General features: G+C 37.6%; 1 protein-coding gene across 5 annotated transcripts in view; it reads left to right on the forward strand.

Moving 5' to 3' along the window:
• LOC149803565 (uncharacterized) overlaps window positions 1-26,896 on the forward strand; it is a 109,229-nt gene that overhangs the window by 41,989 nt on the left and 40,344 nt on the right. For 3 of the 5 annotated variants that reach the window (XM_089953301.1, XM_089953299.1, XM_089953302.1), the window contains exons 3-5: window positions 4,145-4,327; window positions 8,363-8,431; window positions 10,900-11,081. In XM_089953301.1, coding sequence (XP_089809427.1) covers window positions 8,386-8,431; window positions 10,900-11,081 — 228 coding nt within the window. In that variant the 5' untranslated portion in view covers window positions 4,145-4,327; window positions 8,363-8,385. Of the gene's footprint in view, window positions 1-4,144; window positions 4,328-7,799; window positions 8,432-10,899; window positions 11,082-26,896 lie in introns of those variants that run through there. The other 2 variants (XM_089953300.1, XM_089953298.1) reach the window with 2 other exon arrangements.

Consider the following 26,896-nt stretch of genomic DNA (forward strand, 5'->3'; position numbering starts at 1 on the left):
TGGAAATGTCATCATTGCGGCTTACGTGACAGCTCATGCTCGCTTAAAATTGTACGAAGCTTTAGAACTGTTAGGGGATCGCGTCCTGTACTTTGACACGGACAGTTGCATCTACATCGATCGACCGGGTCAGCAACACCCTAACATCGAAGGAGACCGTTTAGGAGCCTGGACAGACGAACATCCTGACGACAAGATTCTAAGTTTCGCGAGTGGCGGTCCTAAAAATTACGGCTACGAATACCGGGACCCACAAGGAGAAGTGCACACAGAGTGTAAAGTGAAAGGATTGACTCTGAATTATCGTACCAGTCGTGTGGTCAACTTTGGCGTATTGAAAGAAGCATTGCAGTCTGGAGAGGATGCAAACTTTAAAGTGACCACCTACCAGCCGAACAAGATTGTACGTTTACCCACTCACCACATCGTCAGTCGACCCTTGGAAAAAGTCTATCAAATCGTGTACCAGAAGCGAGTGCGACTTCCCAACCACTTTACTTTGCCGTACGGTCACATCAATATTGGTCAGCATATAAAAAAGGACAACGTCCAAGACCAACAGTTCATTGTCACTACTAAGACCAATTGAGAAAAAATGAATCCCTTCAAACAGCAAGTATAGAGCGTAAGACTCAAGTCCAACGAGAAACTCAGGTGTGATTCTTTGCCTCACTATCACATCACCAATGCAGTAACACATCTTAGTTATTTATGTACTAACGCCATGACAAACTACGTGCAGCTAGTGAAACTTCCAGACCACAAAACTTTACCTTATGGACATACTGATATCACCCAGTATAAAAAGGGACGACTTCCAAGAACGACACTTCATTGCGAGGACAAGCAACGAGAAAGATGAATCACTCTACGCAGATGAAAAAAGAGAAGGAACAAACATCACTGACCTCTTTCACTACCATACCGTCACAGCAAAGTGCGTCCAAGAAGGGAAAGGATTCAGTAGACCTACAGGAGTATTTTAGCATCCAAATGACTCAGACAGCGACCTCAAGAAAATTTAGAACGACAACTTACACCTACACGGTGAAATTTAGAGACTTCGCGTCTGACATTTCAGCCGAGGAAGTAGCAGGTTTCATTACGGACCTACTTGACTCACTGTTAGAGGAACTCAAATGTCATTGCCAAGTCAAAGATCGAGGTCGTTTGAGCCTATCTATGTATCGCGACAGTTTGAACTCACCTGTATGTCTCGGATTTAGCACACCTGCAGAAATAACTTCGTCCAAACTTTTTAGGGCTATTGAAGACGTGCAGTCGATGAGAGGAAAATTTGACATCAACGAAGGAAAAGTAACCATTCATATGGTATACATTGTACCTCCATGGGAAGAAGACGATGACTGCACTTGATCTGCTTACTGATAAGTGTACCTAGCACGATGGATATAACAGCCGATTTATGAATGAAACGGATTAAGTGATGGGAAATATCTACGCTGGGACACAAGTGCTAGCTGACCAGATTTTTAACAACGTGTGAGACGAATAGAGAGAGAGAAACATGAACTTTGTCCTATTTGATTGCATGTTACTTGTTTTGTGTTAGCTTTTTCTTATAAATGAACATTAAATGTAAACAGGTTTACTAGAGCCAAGAACTAAATAACTAGTAAATAGGTTTGTTTGATGTAGAAATGTTTATGTATTAAATGGATAGTGCTTAGACCAAAGCACAGGCCAGAGAGCCCATGTATATACTTGAATAAATGTTTTGAACCCATACAATAGACTTTTCTTTTTTGAGCCATTATTCTCTCTGTGAGGTTTGTTTTAGAACATTTCTGTCGTCTTTTCTGTGTGTTTAAATGTGTATTTGTATGTTTGTCCCTATCTACCCTTTGTCCTTACAAATACATTAAAATCCCTATAAAATGTTTTGACCCTATAAACCTCATGACGTCACCCAAAGTTCAATTCCCATTAACATCCAGGTGACATTCCCATGTTCAATTTCCATTTACGACAAAGTGCAAACCCCATATTTTAACGTTAAAGTCCCATTGACGTTAAAGTACCGGTCCTGTTCTATTTCCATGTTCAATCCCCCTTGACGCTCTACAGTTCCATCCATGTTAAAATTTCCCATGTTAAATTCCCCTTGACGCCAGAGTGAATCGACTGTTTTTGCATGGTAAGTCCACTTGACGCTAGGGTGACCCCATATACTACTAATAACACTGCAAGTCAGTTGGAACTTGATACATATCTACTTGTGATAAAACTTGTATGTTTTTTAGGATTTAATTGACAAATTTTCACGTTGTATTCTATGGAAATAAATTATTTGTTGTATTTGACACAACATGTTGGTTTTCGCTCTTTTTTTATTACTTAGTTTAAGACCATAGAGTCATAACACCATGTAAATGTTTATACGTCTTTGCTGCTACACTGCATCATGACAAGGTACAAATTACACAAAATTCAGAAGTTGCGCATGTATGTTTATTTATTCACATGGTGGAATTTTAAAGGCACTTTTATGTTTTGTAAAATATTATTGAATTCGTACACAATGAAAGACTTTAACAACGCAATACTTTAACCGTGGAGATCGTTCTCATTTGTTTTATCACATACTGAAACAGTAAAAAAAATGTCTCATTTAAGCCTTAATTACTTCCATATGAAGGTAAAGTCGGACTAAATTCATACTAACATATCATGTGTCCTGCACACAAAAAAATATCGACGCTATTCACTGCAACACAAGAACATACCTGGCGTGTAACAAGTAGCTCGGTAAATATTTACACAAGTATACATACAGGTGACCTTGAAAGTGTCTATGAATTCAATGGACTGAGATTAGTAGAGATAGTTTGTCTCATGTACACAGTACAAAGACAACACAGTACAAAGACAGTCTTAAAACTTCCAACTAACCTCGATTGTCGATTGAATTTCAGAACTGGTTTAAAGTTTCGGACAGTCCAAAATGTATAACTTTAGAATTCTAGGGTATAAATAACTTTTATGAAAATCCCGTTTGTTCCTAATTATAGCATGAGAGAAGTTTGCTTGTTTGGCAGAACATATACGTTCCTATTTATCTCCTACCCAAGCAGGTATGGAAACCTAATTCAGGCATATTGTGTCAATTTAACTTAAGAAAACAAAAGACAATGACGAGTATTAACTTTAAAAAATGCTCTTATCGTGATTACAGATAAATAAATAAAAAGAATCAGTGTTCCCATCTGAAATCCACTAGTTGGGCAAGAAGAGCAATTAACTATCATCTTTACTTATCTGTATTCCACCCCACCCCCATAGACATATGCTTCCCTCGCCCGGATTTAACAGTGGAATGGTTTTCTACATGTACGTCACAAATTTGTCTCGGATTTCTTAGAGTATGTATGCATGTATGTATGTATGTATGTATGTATGTATGTATGTATGTATGTGTAATTTTCATGCATGCATATTGTACTTCATGATTACACTCGACCCTGGGTGGCAGAGTGGTAAAAAAGCGCTCGCCGATCATTGCCATCTCACTCAGGCCGTGTGGGTTCGAGTCTCAGGCATGGCTAATGTGGGTATGTGGGAAAGCTTACCAGTTGCTTCCCGTGGGTTGGTGGTTCTTGGGGGATTCTTTCACCAGCTATACTGGCCGCAATGGTGTAGTGCTAAATAACGAAGTGAGAGAACGCAATAAATAAGTGAGGAAACGCATATTACTCAGGTTTGGGGGAGGTGGGTGGGGGCCAATGGCAAGAAAAACAAATGTAAGGGAACGCGCAAAAAACTAGAGAACGTCGTTCCCACACCACTACTCTATTAGCAGGCCCCCAAGCACTGAAAAATGGCATGGGTTGTCAGTCTGTTAGATTTATAGGTTAAAATGCACTGAAAAACAGAAAGAAAAAATGTTTTCAAAATCCTGTGGTCGTTGCAGATGAGCGGGCAAAAATAGTATCGATTAGGGAAAAACATAAGGGCTATTTTTAAAGTTCACGATGTCCCAAAATATTTGTTACGGATTCTCCAGATAGTGACGTGTTGTAACTGGTTTTCCCAAACAGACTTTGCGCTTTGCGAGTAGGCGGATTGTGATTAAATGCGGAAACTGACAAACAATGCTCCAAGTTGACACTACTTTCGATTTCAGTTGATGACAGCGAATACATGTAACTGTGAGACAGTCAAGGGGAACAAGGTTTGTAATACACCAGTCAGCTGGTTTTTCAAAGTGCAACAGACGGCAATATGTGTGACCCTCTTCTAAAGCAAACAGGAGCCAGGCTCTGATACTTGGTATAATTTTATATATTCTGTCTCGGATATTCTACAGGTAAGAGAGAGAGAGAGAGAGAGAGAGAGAGAGAGAGAGAGTTGTTGTTGTTGTTGTAGGGCTTAACGCCATTTTTCAGCACAAGATAGGCTTTACATTGCGGCCAGTATAAATGGTGGAGGAAGAACCCGGGAAAACCCCGGAAAGAACCACCGACCCACGAGAAGTTACTGGTAAGCTTTCTCACATTAGCACATTAGCCGAATGTGGGACTCGAACCCACGCAGATAGTGGTGAGATGGCAATGATCCGTAACGGTGAGCTCTTTAGACCACTCGGCCACTCGGGGCCCCAAGAGAGAGAGAGAGAGAGAGAGAGATTTCCAAGCTCAGGCATCACACTAAAGTTTGTGTTAAATATGCATTTACTCTACAGCCACCATCAGCCCCCCCCCCCCCCCAATTTTATTGGGACAGCAAGTCCGCGAGGTACAGGTGCTGATTGATTATTGGAACAAGGGTACATTAAATCGATGCATATATTAAATCTGCGTCGGTACATACGCATTTGTTTCTTATTTTTTCATACCAGCCTCATGAAATATTCCGACAACACTGCTATTGAGAATACAAGGTTTCAAAATCTGCATCGATGTGCACCAACTTCTCGTGTAGACAGTATCATCCATTTGCATCGGACTGTACAATTTCTTATTTATTCAGATATACTGAAAAGTATGAATTGTTTTCTACCCCATGAAGTTGAAACGTAACTTAAGAGCATATGATAGAGAATTCATAGGTAGATTAATTATGCATAATTTACTTCGTGCAACAGAATACATGTATTTTCACTTTTAAATAAAACCAGTAACAGAAATGACATAGTATGGCTTGCTTGACCTTGTGTATTTTTTATAAATATTTTCCAGTCGCAAAAGTTAGAATTATATGCATTTGTTCCCCCATGGGATCCCGGACAAGGTTCGTAGTGTGTATATTTGATCATTTTAGCTGGACATCCCCGACGTGTACAGAAATCATAAAGTTCCTTTAGCATTCATTAATTGTTTTAAATGCCTTTTTACCGTCGATCAATACACTTATGAATAATGTACTTTATGGAAAAGAAAAAAACAAGGACGTGGTGACAATTGTTCTTTGACAGATTTTTTATTAATGCGCAATGTTTCTTTTAATGAAAACAAATTGGATTTCGAGAAATATGATCATCTTTCAAGATTTAACCACAGAGCATTATTTTAACATGTACTTATCAGCTGAAAAATTTACTAAACATATAAAAAGTCAGAATACTGTTGAAAACATTATAATGTCGGGACCCCGGGTGGCCGAGTGGTCTAAGGTGTTCATCTTTATAGATCACTGACATCTCAACTCTACCCGCGTGGGTTCGAGTCCAGGCCTCGGACAACGTAGATATGTGAGAAAGCTTTTGCCAGCAGCTTCCCGTTGGTCGGTGGATTTTCCCGGGTTCTTCTTCCACCAGATATACTGGCCGCCATGCATAGCCTATCATGTGCTGAAAACTGGCCCACAGCAGCAATGATAACGTCCAAAATGAATGACTAAACTGATGACCTAGACTAATTAGTGACTTACTAGAAAGACTACCATGACTTCTAAGAGCTAAAAGCAGATAGGTTTGCATGCTTGCAACGAATGTTTACTACAAGAATAAAGTGAAACAATGGCACTATAAAGCATGTCCCCACCCAAAGCCCCACCCTCAAACATATAGTCTCACTGGGTGGGGTGTGTGGGTATATGCGCCTAAAGATTGAGATATCTTTACATATTTACAAACCTCTTCTGGGGCCCCGAGTGGCCGAGTGGTCTAAAGCGCTCACCGTTACGGATCACTGCCATCTCACCTCTGCGTGGGTTAGAGTCTCGATGTGGGTATGTGAGAAAGCTTGCCAGTAGCTTCTCGTGAGTCAGTGGTTCTTTCCGGGTTTTTCCGAATGCTTCCCCCACCATTAATACTGGCCATGTATAGCCTGTCTTGTGCTGAAAATGGCGTTAGACCTTACAACAACAAACCTTCCATTCTGTTCTAAACTTTTCAAGTCTCCATCGCAAACTGCGTAGGTAAATTTCACTGAAAGCTTGGTGAGATTTCACAAATATTTTGACCAAAACTTTCACTTAACTTTTGGTGAGATCTCTAACATTTCATTGAACGTTTTGTGAGAGTTTACTAAAACTTTGGTGATATTTCACTAAAACTTTGATCATTATATAGTATTTTACTGAAGTTTCAGTAATTTTTCAGACATTTCAAAAGGACTTTATTAACCAAGGTGATATTTCAATGTACATGAAACAAAATTATAAAGATGTTGTAATTATATGTCATCCAAGGCAAGAGTTATGGTTAATAAGAGTTATGGTTAATAACAATAATAGATATACACAACATGATGTGAAGAATCTTGCTTGACACTAAATAATTAAAAATCAAAGTCCCAGTCCTGGAACATATGCAAAGGCATATGTGAACACATACACATATAAAATATAAAATAGTATCCTGCATTGAAAAATTCAAATGTGAAAATGATGCAAAATTACAGAAAGCATCCATCTGAGACACTGATTATGAAAAACAAAAGAAATGCTAGGAGCCAGATTTATGTCACTGTTGGTACTGCAGACTTGATTTTTGATTCCTGTACAAACTATGATGCTGTTCTAGTCTCTTTAATTAGTCCTTGTTCCATAAGCAGCCATGACATATAACGTTTAGAGCTCGAGAAAGGAAGTTTAGCACATGGGTTCGACGACTTTATCGACTTCTTCAGTAGCAGCCTATGCTCGTTATTCTTATACTGCTATCTACTTTAAATGCTGTAATCATATGTAAAGATGTAAATATGTAAACCAAACACAAGGGTGAATGAACCCCGATAACTGGACATTGTCCACTGACAATATAACACATTCTTATCGACTGTAACGACTTCCACTATGTGAGATAAACATATTTTGATGTAAACCCAGTAGAAAAAAACCCCAACTTTACAATAATGTTCAACCAGCGAAAGATTTGATCTGTCTTTTTGTTTCACTAAATTGTTAAGATTATATTTCCCTTTATTTTTCTTTTGTGTATCTTTTAAAGAGTTTTCACATATTTACCGTTAACCTTATTTTTCGAAATATATGCGCAAAATTTACACGGTTTTATCTTCGTAAATCAGGAGCCGCCTTAGAGCATGGCAAGCAAGCGTTTGCCATTGGTCCCCGCGTCTTCATGACCCCGCGCTCTAAATGACCAAAAAAATTGGCTTTGGTACTACAGTAACTTCACCGACCGATCCCCGCTGCCAACATGTCGCCTCAGGCCTCGCAAACTGTAAGGCCTGGTCTGTCAAATAGCTTGTTAATCACTCTATTGCAATTCTTAACAATTTTCTACCTTACCTTTTAATCAGTATTATATACATGTATCTAGTATATTGCTGGTGTGTTGTTACATAGCTACACACACAACCTAGTTTCCTACCGAACCGATCAAGCTGATACCCGATACTTGTCGGGTAGTCTTCCTTTACAAGTCGATTATTATGATTTCTTTCTTTTATTTGTCGGGACGTCTGCAGTTGTTTGGCAGTTAAAAGGCCACGGTCATAAACACTGCAAACTATTGTTGATATGTGAATACTGTTTTGCGACGCAAGTACACAGTGGATGAAGAACGGAAGTACTGGGTAGACATTAGTGTAGTAGCTCTAAAATCGAAAAGAAGAACAGACAGCGGAACGTCAAGCTAGAACATGACCTGACAGGGCCTGTAACGGGGTCAGAACGTAGCAGATAAGCTGATCGAAATATTTCATATTTCCTACCAACAAGTAGAGGGTTATCTTTGTCTCATGTACGTCAATAAGCGGAGGAGTTCACCGAGTCCCAGCATAAGAAACTATCTGCTTACAAGTTAAAGTTGTGATTATTCAGAGAACCCGGAATAAGTTTTATGAGCCCATATACCGTTGTTTAACAGGACGTATGCCATATAATGCAGGTCTCACTTTATACTCAACTGATTTAGTATCCTGTTTCTTTCCGTCAGGCCACATCAACACGACTAGAACCATGTCAAAACAAGAAAGTGCGAGAATTCCACGTCGCAAGACTGAGGGTGAGTACTAAGATAGAACGTGATGGACGCCTTAGTAAAGTCATTTACCCAAACTGGCGGGAATAACTGGCAACATTGTTTTAACTTTTCTTTCCATGTTATTATTTGTTTGTCTCAAATTTAAAGAATCAGTAAACTTGTTGTGCAGAGCAAATGTTAGCTTAAAACCATATACGACCACAGAGGCTCGTATGGTGCTTACAATTTACGCGTATTTAACGTGTACTATATACAATACTTGTTATATATATATATATATATATATATATATATATATATATATATATATATATATATATATATATATAAAGTAATTTGTAAGCAACGCAACGAGCCACTGTGTTTATGATTGTGGACTGTATCGCTCTCGGAGGTAAAGAAAGCATGACTGCAAAAACTAAAAGGGACTAATCGTACTTCAGTGTCCTGTAGTTTTGCGGTATGTGTCAGGCAGAAAAACGAAGATAGGTGTCCCGCTACATATTAGAAAACTGCGTTTCACACCCCTTCTAAAAATCTTAACAAATATCGTTGGCTCTACCCCTTGATTACTTTTTGGTAAAAAAACACAACACCAGTTACATAATAAAGCAAAATCACCATTACTCGATTTCATTATATTTCAGCAGAGAGAGAGAGGGGGGGTGGAGGTGAGGGTGAGGGTATATGAAATTATGCTGTCCTGCATCCTCCAATAAATAATGTATAGGAGATAATTCATTCTACAAGACTGTGCATGATTTGGAAGGCGCCCACGTGTCTTGAAACATGACCTTTCTTTAGTTCGAAGACAATAACATATTGTTTGGTTGCTTGGTTGGTTTCTAATGGTACTTTCAACACGTTGTTGTCCACATGATGCAGAGGAAAGGGAAGTTAAATACCTTTCCCAAAGACACACCGGACAGTCTTCGGCGGGTATCGAACCCACGACTCATCGGATTGATTCTCTACATATAATTGGCTTTTGTCAGAAACTAATTATATGTCAATGCAATGACATTGCAGAAATATCAGCAGAGGCCTTAACTCTTTAAATTATCGTAATCCAATTTTGAATTGTATGATTTAGTCGTACTAATGTTTGTAAGAGTTGTTTACAAATATTATCGGTAAGATATTTACATGTCTTCTTAAATGTATAAAACGGGCAGTTTTCTCAATCGCTGATCTGCGAAAAGACTATGTTGTTACTGGTGTCGCGAAGTCAGTCTGATTCGGATTCATTCTCAACTCCTCCATTGTTTTAATAAATTCTTATAGTTCAGAAAAGGTTACGTATCTCGTTTTGTTATCAAAATCCACTCGTTCAGTTAATGGCTGTCTTTACCATATTCAAGCAGAACAAATACTTGTAAATAATACCTTAGGTTACTCTTCTGTATTGGTTAGTAATTTCAATGAACAGAGACGTACGAACAAAAGACCAACGCTTGTTCGACAAAAACGTGTTCACGTATACATAAAACATGTTCAGGCCCAGCGGGGCCACAGAACATGTTGGTATGTAGCAAAAACAAGTTTTAACCGTAAATATGAAAACAAGGAATGAACTAAATCAGTATTTTTCTGTTCATTGTGCGAAACGTTTTCACTGTCTAAATCAGCTCTCAATTTTTTTTATTTTTTTTATTATTTTTTTAAATTGCTGCCCCATTTGTTTCGCTTGATAAATCTATTGTATTGGCATAAAAGTACATTACACAGGTGTATCGTAACACGGGTGTGTATCTGAGAGAGGTGAGAGATAGAATGAGAGAGATAAAGAGTTATACACGTTGTAGATTGTGTCTGTGACTATCTTATCCATGCTTAAAAATATAGGAATTCGCGGTTGCTTTTTTTTTACTGTCACCCAGTTATGTTATGTTATATATATATATATATATATATATATATATATATATATATATATATATATATATATATACCCACACACGCACAATGTCGCACCGGTGGTTCGACCTAGTTTTACAACTGCTGATTATCCATAACCTTTAAGATAAAATCAACACCAACGTCATAATATTCATGGCATATGTTTTTGCAGTTTTTATTACAGATATATTAGAACATTAATTCTCGTTCAGAAATCATATGGTTTATCGCGAGACCTTTCTATCAAACTAATTTTAAATGCCTCCCTAATCATATAACTATTTTTTTAAGACTGCACGAGTGTGTGTGTGTATGTGTGTGTGTGTGTGTGTGCTTATTTCAAGAATTGTGTATACGATCAACTTGCGGGTACATCCTCTAGAACGTCGATGTGTGTGTGCGTGTGTGTGCGTGCGTGCGTGTGTGTGTGTATGTGTGAATACGACCTGATGGCCACTTTACTGCCGACCAGAGAATTTGTGCATATATTTAATTTTGTCTACATTTATATTCATGAGTTGTATCTACATGCCAAATGTCTAAATAGATAAATAAATAAATAAATAAAAAAATCCAAATTTCTTTTGCAGGATTGCTGGAAGAAGTGAAGTTGAACTCTCCTGAAGGTCAAAGCATTTTAGCTGATGTAAAGAGAACATGCTTTGATACAAATTATGAAGACAAATTCTGGAAGATTGAAAAAATTGAAATTGTCTCCAACTTTGTGCTAGAAAAACGATATGAAGACAAGAAAAGAGAGTTGAAGGAACAGGTATATGTTACAAATAGCGTGATTTGTCAATAATTTGCTTTGTTACACGTATACACTTTAAGGGCACCTGCTACTTTTATAGAAAACATCGAAGCTCGGCGTCCTTGTTATGAAACAATCGATTTTGTACTTAAGTGCTTAAAATGACACAGTAATTGTGTACACAGACAATTGTCCTTGCACTCGATTGCATAAAATTACAGTTACTAAGCACACACATTGACGTTGTACTCGATTGCATAAAATGACAGTTACTATGCACACAAACATTGACTTTGCACTTGATTGCATAAAATGGCACATGGATTATGCATACATGTTTGTGCTTTGAATATTGCTGCTTTCTGCCAATGTTTTCACTCTTTAAATCGGTCTTAAATAATTTTATCCCCAAAAATATATCAGAATCAAATACAGATGTGTTCAAGTTTTATGAGCTATAATAAAGTACTAAGATAAATATTAAAGGCAATATTGTATGAATATATATTATTATATATCCGTCTTAACCGAGAGTATTATGCTATTCCGCTGTTTGGACATTGTATGTCTGCTATTAACTCTTGGAATGTAAGTGACATTATGATTGATATTGCTTTTAAGTATATATCATCACTAGACGGATGTGTTGCGTCATTTTATCAGGTCCTTAGCAACAGGTCCCTAGCATACTTCGATTTGGTCCTCATCATCAAGTCCCTAACATAATCTGATTTGGTCCTTAGCACCAGATCCCTTGGATACTTTAATCAGGTCCTTAGCAACAGGTCCCTAGCTCACTGGATAAGGTGCAAGCAGTTGAATGTTAGCTTTGTGATCTATTTCTGTGTCCAGATTCTAAGCATTATTCATCGAAGATCACTGGTCAAAATTGACCCATGTATTATGGCTAGATGGTGTGAGTGTGGGTCATTATTACAGTGAGTACGATAGCATGGGACCATGGAACATTTAGATAGAGATTCCTCTAAAATAGCACATTGAGAAAAAGAAAAAACGCCACTCTAAACACGAACGTTAGCTGCCTCAGAGTGACGATGGATGTTGACACTAATCCCGTATAAACTGTTTTGTTTCTTTAATGGATGTAAGGCTTTGAAAATTCATGCCTGGATTTAAAGGGACGTAGGACAAATCAGGCTTGATATTGCAATAAAATCACCAGATAAACTGAGATGAGTTTTGCCTTGGGTCGTTTGAGATGAAAAAAGTCCCCAATTTGGGGACAATTTTCAACCAAAGCGTGATTTTCTACTCGATCGAATAATATAAGCCGCATCTGTCTTTGTCTGTCTGTCTCCTTATGTATGTATGTATGTATGTATGTATGTATGTATATATATATATATATATATATATATATATATATATATATATATATATATATATATATATATATGTGTGTGTGTGTAGTTGTGATTATTTGTTTTGTCGTTTGAGCTTGTTATCACCCTTGATATTAGATCAGATAAAGTTTGTATATAGGTGTTTATTAGCCATATCTCATAAGTTTATACGGCGACACTTGTGAATACTACTGAGGTGAGCTGGCATTTGATTTGCTAGGAGTTTTACATCCTAACAGCCGTATTTTTTAGCCATGTTTTGATCAAATTTGGAATACAGAATTACATAATCAACGTTTTTATGTGTTCTTTTATGAGTACAGACAAAAATACATGTCAGGTATACTAATATCGGATTGAATTAGCTCCTTAACATATTGTTAACATCCACGAGGCAGTATTTCTGTACGAATGTTGATCAAGCCAAGTATACATGGTTGCAATATTAGAGCTTGCTGTGGTGTTTATAAATAATGACCTTATTGCGTATTAATGATTTGATTTGTTGTCTGATTGGCTGAGCTTATAATCGCCATAGAGGCTGCAGTTCTCAACTTAAGTCAAATTAAAAGGCGTGTACTTTGTATTTTTTTTTTAATAGTTAGATCATGAACAACATTTATGGATATTGTTGAGGTCAACTGGTGTCCGATTGGCTGACTGTGCTACCATTCTAGCGGATGTATTTCTAGACATAATTTGATCGATATGTAACCGTATAGGTTAAATTAGGAAATATATGTGGAGAAGGTGAGCTCATGTTCGATTGACTGCGCTTGTTATCACCCCAATGTCTTTATTTCAATATGAATTTTTATTAGGCTTGATATGTATGCATGTATCCTAAACAAATTTGAATGCTTTCAATTTTTAAAAACACAAAAAGAAATTTTAGTTTCTTGAAATAACCGGCTGTGAACAGGTTGGCCTTAATTATATCCCTCCATAGATCATGCCTCACAGAAGTAGTGAAATTATTTAGAATGAGAATATAACAACCAACGAAAAAGTATTTCATAGGATTATTTTTATGTGTTTATCATGTGTTGGTTATTATAGGCAGTACCTATAACATGCAGCGTTGGACATTATGATGTATATGTAATAAGTTACCTTACATTGATTATATCAGCAATAAGAACAATCATATTTGCAATAACAATCAAGTAGTATATTAATAGGCGGTTTGAACTGAACGTACTGAGATAGGTCAAAACCTTCTATGCACCATGACTATGAGCTTTACCATGATGGTCACATTCGAGTATATGTGGTATCAATACAATTTAGACAGTAAAAATAATTCCTAGGCTAGAGTGAAAGATTCTTCTTATCAAAATCGGTTAGCGTAAGAGAATACAGCTTTTACTAATGTTTTGGAAATTAAAATATTAATATTTGAGAAGTATAATTGCTTTATCATTTTAAAGCAAAATCTGCCACATTAAGTTAACACATTACTGAACAGATCGATATGCACTGGCAAATATTTACTCGACTTTTTCTGCCAGTAAATCCACTACCTGTTTTGGCTCGCTCCGGTTCTGTATCTGTGATCGTTGTCGCCGGTGGTTTTGCAATTCCACCAGTATGGTGTCGAACTCAACCATACTTATCGTTTTATCTTCGATAGTCGTCAGTTATAGCTTGTAATTGTACTGAGACTGCTTTGCAACGCTGAGAACATTTCTGAATAGACACGTGTTCTCGAATGCTCTCGTACTGAGAGACTTTTACAAACGCGTAAAGTCTCAGTGGTTACTATTGATATAGCTCCAACAACAATTTTGATTTGTGTTCCTGTAATAGCTGCTGAGATTGCGATTCCGACCATACCTAGGCCAACGGTGGTTGCCTCGGCTATTCTACAGTTAGCACGCACGGGTCGATGTAGAAAACAACCCAGCTGGTAAACTGTCAACTCCCTTTTGTTGGCAAGCCTGGTCAGATCCAAATAGGCGTGGCGTCCGGTCGCTAAGATGAGGCGTCCGTAAATACCAGAATACATTTTTATTTTATTAGGAGTACTTTCAAAGTGATAAAGTAAAACCAATAAGTTAGTTTGGTGAATGCTCAAGTGCAAGGAACGCTTTAATGGTGAGATGTCCACTTATCAAGACATCCAGCCGAGTTGGAACGGCAGCGTTGAATAAAATAGTGGTGGACGACACTGTCGTTAAGGGTGATCTCCCAGGGTAAACCACTATGTAAGCAGTAATCAATAACTTCATATTTACGTTGCAAGCCTGTACGAGTCGAAATATAACACGTGTTGAGGCGTTACTATATATGCGACCCAACGAGTCCCAGCTCATGTTGATGAATTCGAATTGATGATGCCGGTTTCCCTCGTGCCTGGAACCACCTACGCGAGTCGGAAATTCTTGACTGATCTTGACTTAAAGAGTAAATCAGAACTGGTTAACGGGGAGACCATTTATCAGTAGTTCTGGACAGTCGAAAAGCTCTGCCTGAGGGTATGCCGCGAGTTGTCCTGGGTAATTGAAAACCTTTTCCTTTTTATTCTCCTACGATATGCTATGCGGTCGCCATCTCCCTTTTGCGGAGCTATTTCGAAAGCATTTCTGACTGCTCATAATGCCACAGTTTTTGCAACTGCAGGAGCTGCATACATACATACGTGCATGAAAGTAAATGTTGACAACGGACTTTGAAAGAACTCCAGGTATTCCAGTGAAAAGTGATAAATCCAGTAGGACGTAAAGGAGTGCTGCTGGCAATTCTGAAAACCAATGTCAGCCTTTTGATGCCATTGCATGTCTAACCTCAGATTGTGATATGTACGTGCGACTTGATTGTTTCTGAAGTCAAGCAAAATTTATTCTTAGGATTCCTGATGACCCTTTAACCACAGCGAAACTACAGTCATTCCTAAATCGTCAAATATAATCTACTAAGTGTCTTAGTCATAATCTCGAATCGTAGCTTGAAACGCATCGAACACGTGTTCTGGTGCAGTAAGACCATGTTTGGTACTCATTTGCCATGTAATCTGTCCATAAATTCTGGGTTATCAGGCGCAAGTCTGGTATGCACAAGAAACGACACCGTCGACGCGGTTCCAGTTTTCTGTGGATAACGAAGGGGTTATCACAGACATCCACAATATTAATGTTGACAACGCAACTATACCAAAAGCAGTACCCTCCAATCACGCCGAATTGTAACGGAGGACTTACCCTTACGGAATAACACGACTGTCTTTGGTTCAAAGAACATCTTTGCGAAACCCAGACTATGTGGCTGAAAGGAATCGCACACGAAAGCCTCCTTGAGTTTTGATGAAACTGTTGTCATGCAAGGTGGAAATTCATTACCTGCATGATTTTGAAGTCGCAGAATTGCATACGACTGATAATATGTGCAATTGAATGTGTCATTGATAAATAAAATAGTTGGACCAGCGAATCTCTGGTAATGGAAAATAAACAGGCGCTGAGAAAATAACCGAGAGCAAAGTTCTTGGGGAAAAAATCGCAGAAAACCCAAACAATATGTTAATGTATATCATTACTGGGCAGTTTTGGGACGATTTAACGGCACACTTGTGGAACGCTTGTTCGGGCAGTTGTATTCTCATGCATTTTAAATTAGGTCTTAGTCTTGAACTCGGAGTGCTAGCACTCTAGAGCGATCTCGTGACCAGGTAACACGACTTTCATTAGTCACAGTAGCGTTAAATAATGAAATCAGAAACGCACGTTTGGGTTAAAACCCGCTGAATGATTTTGCATAAGACTGTCACTAATATCTACAAGTTGATTTCACATTACATGTATTATGCTATATGAGAAACAATTTTTCTCCATATATATATATATGAACCGGGTTGAGTTAGAAGTTGGGCAGCGTCGTGCTGTTGACCGACCGGGTTCGGTTCATTAACGCATTTACAATCTCAGAACGAATTGATTTTTCGTGGACAGCCCCTCACGTTACCATTTAGCATTGGTTGCGCGTTTACTATAGCTTTCTGTAAGAGAATTTATTCAATAAGAATTGCAAATCATTCCCATGAATACAGAAATACCATCAAAGTCTATTTATGCACTTGCACATCAGTCGCAAGTTGATTTGCAATAGCACTATGTCTGTACACGCAGTCGTGATTCTGTCAGGCAATATCAGTCACTTGGTATTAAGCGGAGACCGACTCACTTTAATGCAGCTATAAACATCCATGTGACGTTTCTCTGACCGGATCAAATTTCCAGTGTGTGCAAATTCTGGTCGTTCACGCAAGCATTCAAAATACAAATCATGTTTGAGGTCCCTAGCGACAGCAGCCTGGGAACTCGTTTCGCCTTTTTAATATTCATACCGATCTGAGGTCTGACCACGATCGAGTGCATTTTAGTACGTAGTCTCAGAGTCTCAAGTTCTCTTCGATTGTATTTGCCGCATTTTGCCTAGTCCAACACAGACGAGCCAAGATAGATATTCTTGGTCAACATGAGATTAACTATCTTGCTTTGAACAAATAGTCCGCTTGTTAAATAGCTTGGGTGAATCAAATTTTGTTCTGCGATGAACCTTAGAAGCTTTTCTTGTCTACTATAATGGACAAGGTCAACTCTGATCAATTTTCATCATTTCCCATCTCTAGAGGTGAACTGCGTCGAGATGCATGATGTAACTGTTTGGGACAGCGTGCTTGTATCAGTTCACTTTTGGGTTGTTGGCACGCACCTATCGGTGGCTCGCCATAGAAATCCCGCAATAGATTCTATCTACGTTCGATAAACAGTTGTCGGCGAGCAACTCCAACTGGACTTGGGTTTTGGACAGTAGCGTATTCCAAGCTATTTCCGTTGATAAGTAATGCGCGCAATTGAGATTGTGCGCATGAATGGCTATATTATGCAACATCCCGAAGACATACGCGAGGAACAACTCATTGGTGAGCAAATACAAATGATGATAGTTGCTAAGAATTTTACAACCAAATGCTGGCCAGACATTGCGTACATGTAATCGTTAGTGGAAATGCCTTCGTGGGACACTGACGAATGTAATGCCTCAATTGGTGGCAACTGGATTTCGGAAAACTTGTTCTAGTTGCTCATGTACCTGTAGCTATTGATTCCTTTGCGAATAAGCAAGGTAAACGTTCCATCATCGACAGCACCGATATATCGACGGATGATTGTAGCATTCTCATTACCATTTGCTGCAAGGTTGCTCACCAGTTTGTCGAGATGTGAATTCAGAAACTGCAATGAATTGATTACTGATGTTACCCGAGCTTAAACGTTATATATTTTTCCATCGTGTTCGGGATAGCACTTATATCAAGATTTGATGCATCCGCGATTCCTTGCATGCTCATCATTAACGTGTAAATTATGAGGGACAATATAATTTCGTGTTTTATTTGGATAAATTCTCAGCTGTAGATTGCATGCGTTGTGCGCAAGTATTATGTACGTGCCAGTAATGTGGCATTGGTCTCGTACGTTTTCATTGGTGGAGCTGAAACACAGCGAATCCAACAATGTCTAATGTGGAAAACGCTTGAATGTCATCTTTGTCATGTCTGCGGGTGAGGAAAGCTGTTGCCGTATCCATTTCATCATGACATCGAGTGATTTTGTAAATACCTCTACCATGACCATGCCCCGGTACAACATTAGCTGCTCAGTTTACCCGTCACATAGGGCTGTAGTGTAGCAAAATCCCGCGTGATACTTGTCAAGCTAATTGCATTGTCTTTGACTGAACATGGTTGTTGAAGTAGAGATTTCCACGAGAATGTTCATTCATTCGAATTTCGTGTAGATGATATTCGGTACTTCCATTTTTCAATGTACCTCGGTAAATTTCTTTCTTGCCAGGTTCAGGCATGATTTTACGCTGTGCATCTTCAGATTCCTTCGCAGTAAAAGTCATGCTTGCCAAGCAGCTGTTACGTGCTAAATAAATGCAGGCAACTTTGCATTGAAATGTTGTACTATGGTACTTACTAGCATCCGGGGAAGATTGTTTTATTCATACGTAGTGAGATCGCGACTTTGACTCATTAATGGCGCTGAACAACAGTATATCAACCCCGGTCCGCCCATGCGAAGGTTTGCTTTGTACATATGCAAGCTCATAAAAGCGATTGTTCCAAGCGTACTTGTTTACAGCTATACTTTGATTGCGTTCTTAAGTTCCTTTTTTTTTTAAAGATGTAACCTTTGTAACCCCACAAGAAATTCTATATTACGAAACTTGAGTTAATTCAGATATTATTGGTATTTTCGAGGCTGATTTTTGTGATCGCTCGTGGGATGTAACGCAAACGCGAGCGCTCATTTAAAACATCCGTTGTCATTGTTTTCCACCTTTGCCGTTGACCACGGTGGAACATACATTGGCATTAGCATGTAACTAATCCGTGCAATGGTTTGTTTATGGAAGTATCAAGTTGAACTGCCATACATTCGTCAAAAGTCCATCCTGATCATGAGTTAGCGTATTTTTTCAACGTCTTGATAATCTTTTCGATTCGTTGTCGATTTCATTATTGTTAGAATCGTTATCAATCCGGTTCAAAACTGTAAGTGGACCACCCGGGTCCACGGCGTTGCGATTTTCAACTCATTGTATGATGACTTGGGAGTAAATAGTACAGTCAAATGCACATCAAGAACAATATCTGCTCCAACTCCGAATGTAGCAGAGTTCTGCAGCAACGATATGATTCCTGGACGCGTCTTTGATAAAAATTTTCTATCGTTTTTGCTTGGTGCATACGCATTCGAAGCAATCACATTATAATCTTTATAACCACTATGGCATTTTTGTAACTCAGATTCAGTCACTTGGGCTCATTGTCGAACATATTGGACTACTTCAGCAGCGATAGTGGCTGCCTGGAAGGTTTAGTTCATCCTCAACTCTGCTTGCTATTTAGCCCGATATGCACGTGAAGGAATTTTAATTTTTAATCCTAACAGCTGTTGCACGAAACCCTCTCACAGTCGGATGAGGTTCGATTGTAAGACTTTTTAGCGTAAGTAAACCTTTTATTCTGCCTCTATGTATTTTTATGTTGCGCTCGCGAGCGGCTTGGTTTAGCTGCTGTGATGTTAACGTTGCCATTACAACTGGCCGTGGTTCATCCGGGGAAAGTTGCTGCACAATTTTTACTTTACCAGGCTCAGAAACTGCAATCCTTGTAATCATAGCTTTTATTTAATTGACTTCTGTGTCTCTTTGGTCGTCGGTGTTGGCGTCTTTGGGTGAGTCTACAATTATATGTTCAGTAAGTCTTTGCCGGGGCGCGCGATAATACTCCCGACCAGATCCGCATAGTCGGAAAATCCGATTGTGAGACTTTCTTTTGATATCACATCAGGGCCAAATCAAGTCAAGAATTGAGGGAGTGGGTCCAAAGTTTCAAAAGGACTCTGACTTTCCTCGAAAGGGCATCAAATACAAAGGCCTATGTGTCTATTTTCTCAAAGTATGCACATTACCCAATAAACGTGCACGAGAATAAAATGATGCTCAAATTTCAAGTGACAAGTGACTGTACGTTGTGTTTGTGTATGTTCGTTTTTCTTCTATAGTTTGAGGAGGGGTTCTGGAAACATCCCCTCAGAGCTGGCCTGCACATATCAGGCATGGTTGATCGCGTAGACCAACACGTAACGCGATCTAATGCAATTTACAGTATTGGTAAAGACACACTTTGCCACATGCTTCATATTTTCCCAAGATTTACACCTTTACGGTGATTGCTTTAGTCTTTACTAGAATTTCAACTGCTTTTTTCTGTCGTCTTTTCTTATTTCCCGTATTATGTAATGCGGTATAGAAATAGAGTTAATATTACATAGGATAGTACTCAGATTGACGGCAACAAGTTGTTAGATATTTGTTCCACTTCAGAAGGTGATTTTATTCTCACTTCAGGCTCTGCTACCGCTCCGGTGGCCTAGTGGTTAGAGCGTCCGCCTCGGATGCGTGAGGTCGTAGGTTCGATTCCCGGCCTAGTCATACCAAAGACGTACAAAAATGGTACTAATCAGCTGCCTCGCTTGGCGCTCAGCATTAAGAGGTTAGTGTTAGGACTGGTCGGCCTGGTGTCAGGATAATGTGACTGGGTGGGACATCATGCTACATGTTTGCGACATAATGTCCCAGTGTTAGACATCACTATCAACTGCCACACTGCAGACGTCGTAGCAATATGACTGAAAAAATTGTTAAAGCTACGTTAAAAATCCAAGTCACACACACATCAGGCTCTGCTAAATAAACAGGCCCATCTTCACGATCCTGACCAAATATGTACGATCCAAACTCCAGTATAATTACTTTTAATGTGAAATCGGGAATTACAGTAAATTCGTTATGCATTCGTACACCAATTCGTACACCACTCCTTTTGCGCTGATATCCAACAATCTCAAACGTTTTGCGTGACTTATACATATAATCCATGCAGTCCATTCTTTGGTCAAATATATATATTGTAAATTTATCATATATAGCGAGTTAATTTGCGTCTAGCCCGTATTATTTTTCGCATTTCTTCTCAAGGTTTGTGCGTGTGTATGCCAGTATTATATTCTAATGCTGAATTGCATTAATATATCTTTTATAATTTTTATCTCATAAGCGTGATCAAGTTTACATCGTTATTGTTCCAAAATAATTCCTAAGTCAGTTAAATTATGAAGATGTTCCAGCTATTTATTTGAAAAATCATTCATCTTTTGTGATTCGTTGACAAATCCATATTATGCATTTACCTTATCCATTAAGCGCTGGTATGTAGAGGGAGGATTCTTCATACCCAATGGCATCAGTTTGTATTCATAGAGTCCATCTGGAGTTGCAAAAGCCGAAATATATTTTGCTCTATCGAATCTGCCAGAATCCTTTTAACATGTCAAACTTTGTGACATATTTTGCATTTCCAATCCTGTCAATAAAGCCATCAATTCTCGGTATTAGAAATGAGTAAGTTGTTCTTTTAACAACTCCAATGTTCCATGGACAACATGTCCAAAAGGTAGTTCAAAAGAACTAAAACTGGCCAATTTACAAATAAAATAAGATATACAGTATTTGGAAACATCACTTTTAATATCCGGCAAATAAAAATGATGTAACGGCTTTGTGGTAAGTCTTGACGACTTCTGAGTAACAAGCCAAATGAATTGCATGGCTTATACTTAGAATTTATATATGTATATATGAATTAGGTACCATTACGGAGTCAACTTCTCTAATAGCCCTCTGAAATAAACAGGAGAACTCAGGATCGTTTTCCTGTTCAGCGAAAAATGAATGTCGTGTGGCACCCTGATTTGAAATAAGAGAATGATGGTTATCAGAAGATCACAGTGATCAATATATTTTCATTGAGAAGTAACAGGACCGAAAGGGACCTCATCAAAAGCCTGACAAATACATGTGTCAGAGAAAGGAATAATACTCTGATCAACTTCATTCTCATGAGCAATAGCTCAAGTAACTGCACAATCCATGTGTAAATCAGGAATTTCGTTCTCAATAAAATTACCTTTTTGATCCAAACAAGGCTTATCAGTTACAAGTGGATTAACCACGACCTTATCTCCAGCTTCGTCATTGCCAAGCAACAAATGAAGAATATATGTAAGTAAAGAAAAACAAAGCGTCAGCAGTCACTATCCCTGAAACTAAGTCTGATGCTAAATTAAAATTATGGAGAAAAATTTGAATAAAACACGCTTTACTCCCTGAACAAGAACACTTTCAAACGAAGAAGACTTCTCAGACAAAGGCAAAGTATCTAACAATAAAAGACTGAGAAGCTCCTGCGTCACTTAATATTTTCATAGGGATAGGATTGGTCTAATTATCAATAGGTGATATAGAACCCTTCGACATGAATGGTTGATGATTCTCCATAATAGGCTTAGACGGTGGTTTGTTTGACTCCACAAATGCATTGTTTCCAATACTTGACTGTGACCTTGACCTATGAGAAACAAGAGCATTTGGAACTGCTCTGTCTTTAGTCTGCTGCTTGGTTTTTTTTTATAACTTAAAGCAATCAGAAATAACGTGCCCCATTTTTGTTTAAAATTGCACGTAGGAAGAAATAAGGATTTCTGATCAGTCTTATCAGACGTTGAATTCTTATTAATCGTACAAGATTGAAATTTGTATCTACTAGCTTGAGACTTATTTGGTCTGGTACTAACCATTTGCTGAGAGGACAACTTACTGACAAATGAAATTCTGTGAGCCAAGGAATACTCGGCAGCTGTAGGAGCAACATTTTCTAAAGTATTTTTCTTATGTTCATCAAGGTAAATTTTGACGTCGCTATGAACGCAGTTATTGAAATCTTTGACTAATCTGAGTTGTCTAAGTTCGTAATAATCTTTATCAATCTTTTCAGATGCATACCACGGTCAGATAGTTATTCTTTTCCCTTACAGGGAGGTACCAATCTAATACTTTTTGTAACATTAAAACTGAACTATCACGAGTCGTACTTGCCAGTTCTATTTCTTTTCATTTGAATTGCATTTCCATCTATCTTCTATTTTATCATTTGCGATTTCAGTTTAATATTCCTTTCTTCTTTTTGTATCTACATTTGCTGCTATTCTTTCTTAAGTTGCCACTCTCTTTCATTTTCTTGCATTTGCATTTCTCTTAAACTTTCCTGCATTTTTATTTCTCTTTCCTTTTCCCTCGTCTGAATTTCTCTTTATTTTTCCTGATTTGCATTGTATTTTCAATTCCATTTCTTTTACTTCTTTTTGAATTTGTCTCTCTCCACTTTTTGTGATTGAAGCTCAAGTGATCTTAACTTCATTTCATTCTTGCAATTTAATTTAAATTCCGTAATTTGCAAGTTAGAACCAGAGTCTGTGACTTACTAATCAAGCCCAAAGCACCTTTTTTTCAAAATATTAGTTTCTTTCAAATATTGAATAAAAATATATTTTATTTCTTATTTTAATAAATATGGTTTTGCCTTTGAAATAGCGTATTGTCTGGCAAATGGAGTAATTCGTTCTTTTTTCAACTGCCCAGGATTTAAACTAACGTTCTTCACTTTAGCTGATATTGTGAAAGCTTGGTGTCACTATGTAAAATCAAAAAGATTAGGGACTAAACTAAGATAATTCTGAAATAAAAATAAATTTAAATTTAAAAACAATTTCAATTTCTCTGAAATATTTATCCCGAACGAGCCCCCAATTTTCTGTTATAACCTATGGTCACAAACTTAAGTGACAGAAAGAAGCAAAAGCAACAAGTTTTGTAAAACGTAACAATTTAATTTTTAAAATGAAAAATGGAACATGTGAGAGGAACCTACAATATAGTGAAGTGAATCCAAATTAGTACTTATAAAGGTCTATGAAACTCCTAAACGAATGAAAAGTCCCTATTTTATTTTTCAATACCAGAAATGTCTTGGTCTTCCAAGAACTGTGAAGGTGTCAAGAAGGCGTTGTTCAGAATTCTTTAGAATAATTTTTAACAGTTCCAGAATAATATTACTGCCTACATATGAGCACTTTCTATTTCCACTGAACAGTCAAAAAAAGTTTTTCCTCTCAAAAATATCTAAGTACAACAGAAGACACGTATGCAGACTTACAACAGGAACACAATAAGTGTGAATGACTCCAAAATTCTGAATGAATCTGATTGCTTTACTTTATCCTTCTATACACAGTATACTGTGACTGTTCTAAGCAGTAGACCCCACGTGACATGATACACTATTGATTTTGCATCAGTTAAGAATATTCACTAGACCTCGTGCAATCATTGGGAAGCTACAGAATTATTCTCGAACGCAGAAATCCCATCAGTCACTAAGAAACTACGCCATATACGCCATTTTAAGTCTTATTATTAAAATTATTATTACTAATTGTCAACACATATGCAAACATCTATTTATAAATCCTTTGTAATAATATACTCAAGTCACTTAGGCGAGACTGAGCTAAAGATATTCAGTACATATTGCAGAATTATAAAAAGTTGATACAATCATGCACCAGGAGTGACAAAAAAATATAGATATACATAACACATTACACACACTGCAGTATTCAGATAATCTGATCCCAAATAATTAAAAGAGTAAAGGAGATAAGACACAACCTTGGCATACACACACATAGGACAATTAAACACATAGGTAATACGATTGTTGGACTTGCCATATACCTCTACATCATTATAAATTGTCCTAATGATTCTTAACTTTTTTCCACTAATATTTGCACTAAGTAGGTTCTGGTACAGTAAACATCTCTCTACCCTTGTAACGTTTTTTTCTAGTTTATGAATACTGCATAGAATCTACCCCTAAGTTTTCTGAATATTTTTCCAATTAATATGTATAATATTAATATATTATCTACTGTAGAGTAACCCGCTTTAAATCCGATTTGTTCTTCGCCCAGTAATTCGTTTTCGTCCACCCATTCATTTACCCTGTTATTTAAAATCTATATAAACAATTTGCTTACTACAGGTGGTAGACTAATACCTCTGTAACTGGAGGGTTCATTTGAATTTCCTTTCTTCCAAATTGTTATAATGATAGCCGTTGACCTATATTCTTGAAAATATCGAACATCAAATAGTTTATTAAATAATAATAAATATTGTTATCAATGGTGGAGTTATATTCCCTGTACATATAAGGAAATCGCTGGATAAAGCATCTGTTACGTCAGTTTTGTCATGTTTCAGCTTACACATTGCCAGGCGAACATCCTCTTCAGTGATTATGCTATCTAGAGTCTCAAGAATTAGTTGAATGTTTTCATTTTCCTGCATCAGGACAACAGTACTGGCAAAATGAAATAATTCTGAAAAATATTTATACCAAGTTGCAGACACGATACTGCTTTGTGCAGCAGAACTCGATTCTTTACGATGCGCCAAAACGTGATGTATTTTAATGAGTACAATGCAGATTAAATGCTGTTTTATGTCTTAATTCATGTTGCTTTTGCTTGCTTTTTGTAAGAGATTTATACATATTTCTATTGAATGTAACATCTTCAAGTGCTTCAATTGAGCTTTTAAATCTGAACTGTCCTAGATAATTTAAGGCATTGGTTTTGGCGGCTATCCAGTCTCTGTCGAACCAAGACTGATCTTTATGAAGTTTTCTTGGAGATAGATGAACAGCTAAGATTTGCTTTCTACGGAATGTCATCATTGTGTTTGCTGCGTCATGGTAAATAGCAGTATTTGTTTCGATGCATTCACTGAGTTTGTTATTGTTGACATAATTCAATATCTTAACCACATTTTGAGAGAATAGATCTGTGCAAATTTGGATTAAAGATAAACCTTCTTCTTTGTTTCATATGTATTTATCTGTTTCGTTACTTCCAGAGTCACTTAAAGCTTTTTGTTCTAGTTCACCCATATAGGGAAAATACAAAGGGCACATGTATATATTCCAATATATCATCTTTGTCAAAGGATGATATATTTCTTGAAACACATTCGTCAGCTAGAACATAATCTATTGCTGAGGCCAAGTTGTTATGGATACATGCAAATTTTCACATGCCTTTATCCGATCCACATCTACCATTAGCCATCTTTAACTCAGTCATCTGGCATAGTTATAGAGGTTTTTCTCCATAGCAATTTATCTCCCTTACGTATTGATTAGGCCCGATCACGACCGCTCCGGTGGCCTAGTGGTGATATCGTCCGCCTCGGATTCGGGAGGTCGTGGGTTCGATCCCCGGCCGAGTATACCAAAGACTTACAAAAATGGTACTAACAGTTGCCTTGCTAGGCGCTCAGCATTAAGTTAGAACTGGTCGGCCTGGTGTCAGGATAATGTGACTGAGTAGGACATCACGCAACATGTCTGCGGCATGATGCCCCAGTGATAGACATCACTATAAACTGCCAAATTGTTAAAGCTACGTTAAAAATCCAAATCACACACACACACACACACACACACACACACACACACATATGCCCGATCATACGTTACTTCGTCTTCTGTATAAAAAACGTATTGAAGTAGGTTTATAACACTATCATATTTTATAAAATCTGGTTCAGTACAGGTATAGACATTAAAATCACCCGCAATTATTATTTTATAGCCAGCATATTTCGTTCTTAGGTAAGCTATTCCATTTTCTACCATTATATATACATCTTCCTCGGAGTTAGCAGAGGAGTATTCATGTATGTATATATCCATCCTGTGGTTATTGTTCAGTATAATATTCTCTTCCGCAGTTAGTATGAAATTTAGCTACACAAAGAATAATCTCTGCAGTATAGTGGCTATCAGTTTTCCTGCAATAGTATTTTTAGTCATGCAGAAAAGGAATATTCACATATGTAGTAGTATAGTTACAATCAATAATAATGTATCAGCTAAATCGTTTCACGTTAGCCAATTATGCTATGCAAAATCATTCACGCTAGCTTAGAAGT

Source organism: Sinohyriopsis cumingii, chromosome 3 (assembly GCF_028554795.1).
Source record: "Sinohyriopsis cumingii isolate HCF-2022 chromosome 3, ASM2855479v2, whole genome shotgun sequence".
Taxonomy (NCBI): Eukaryota; Metazoa; Mollusca; class Bivalvia; order Unionida; family Unionidae; genus Sinohyriopsis; species Sinohyriopsis cumingii.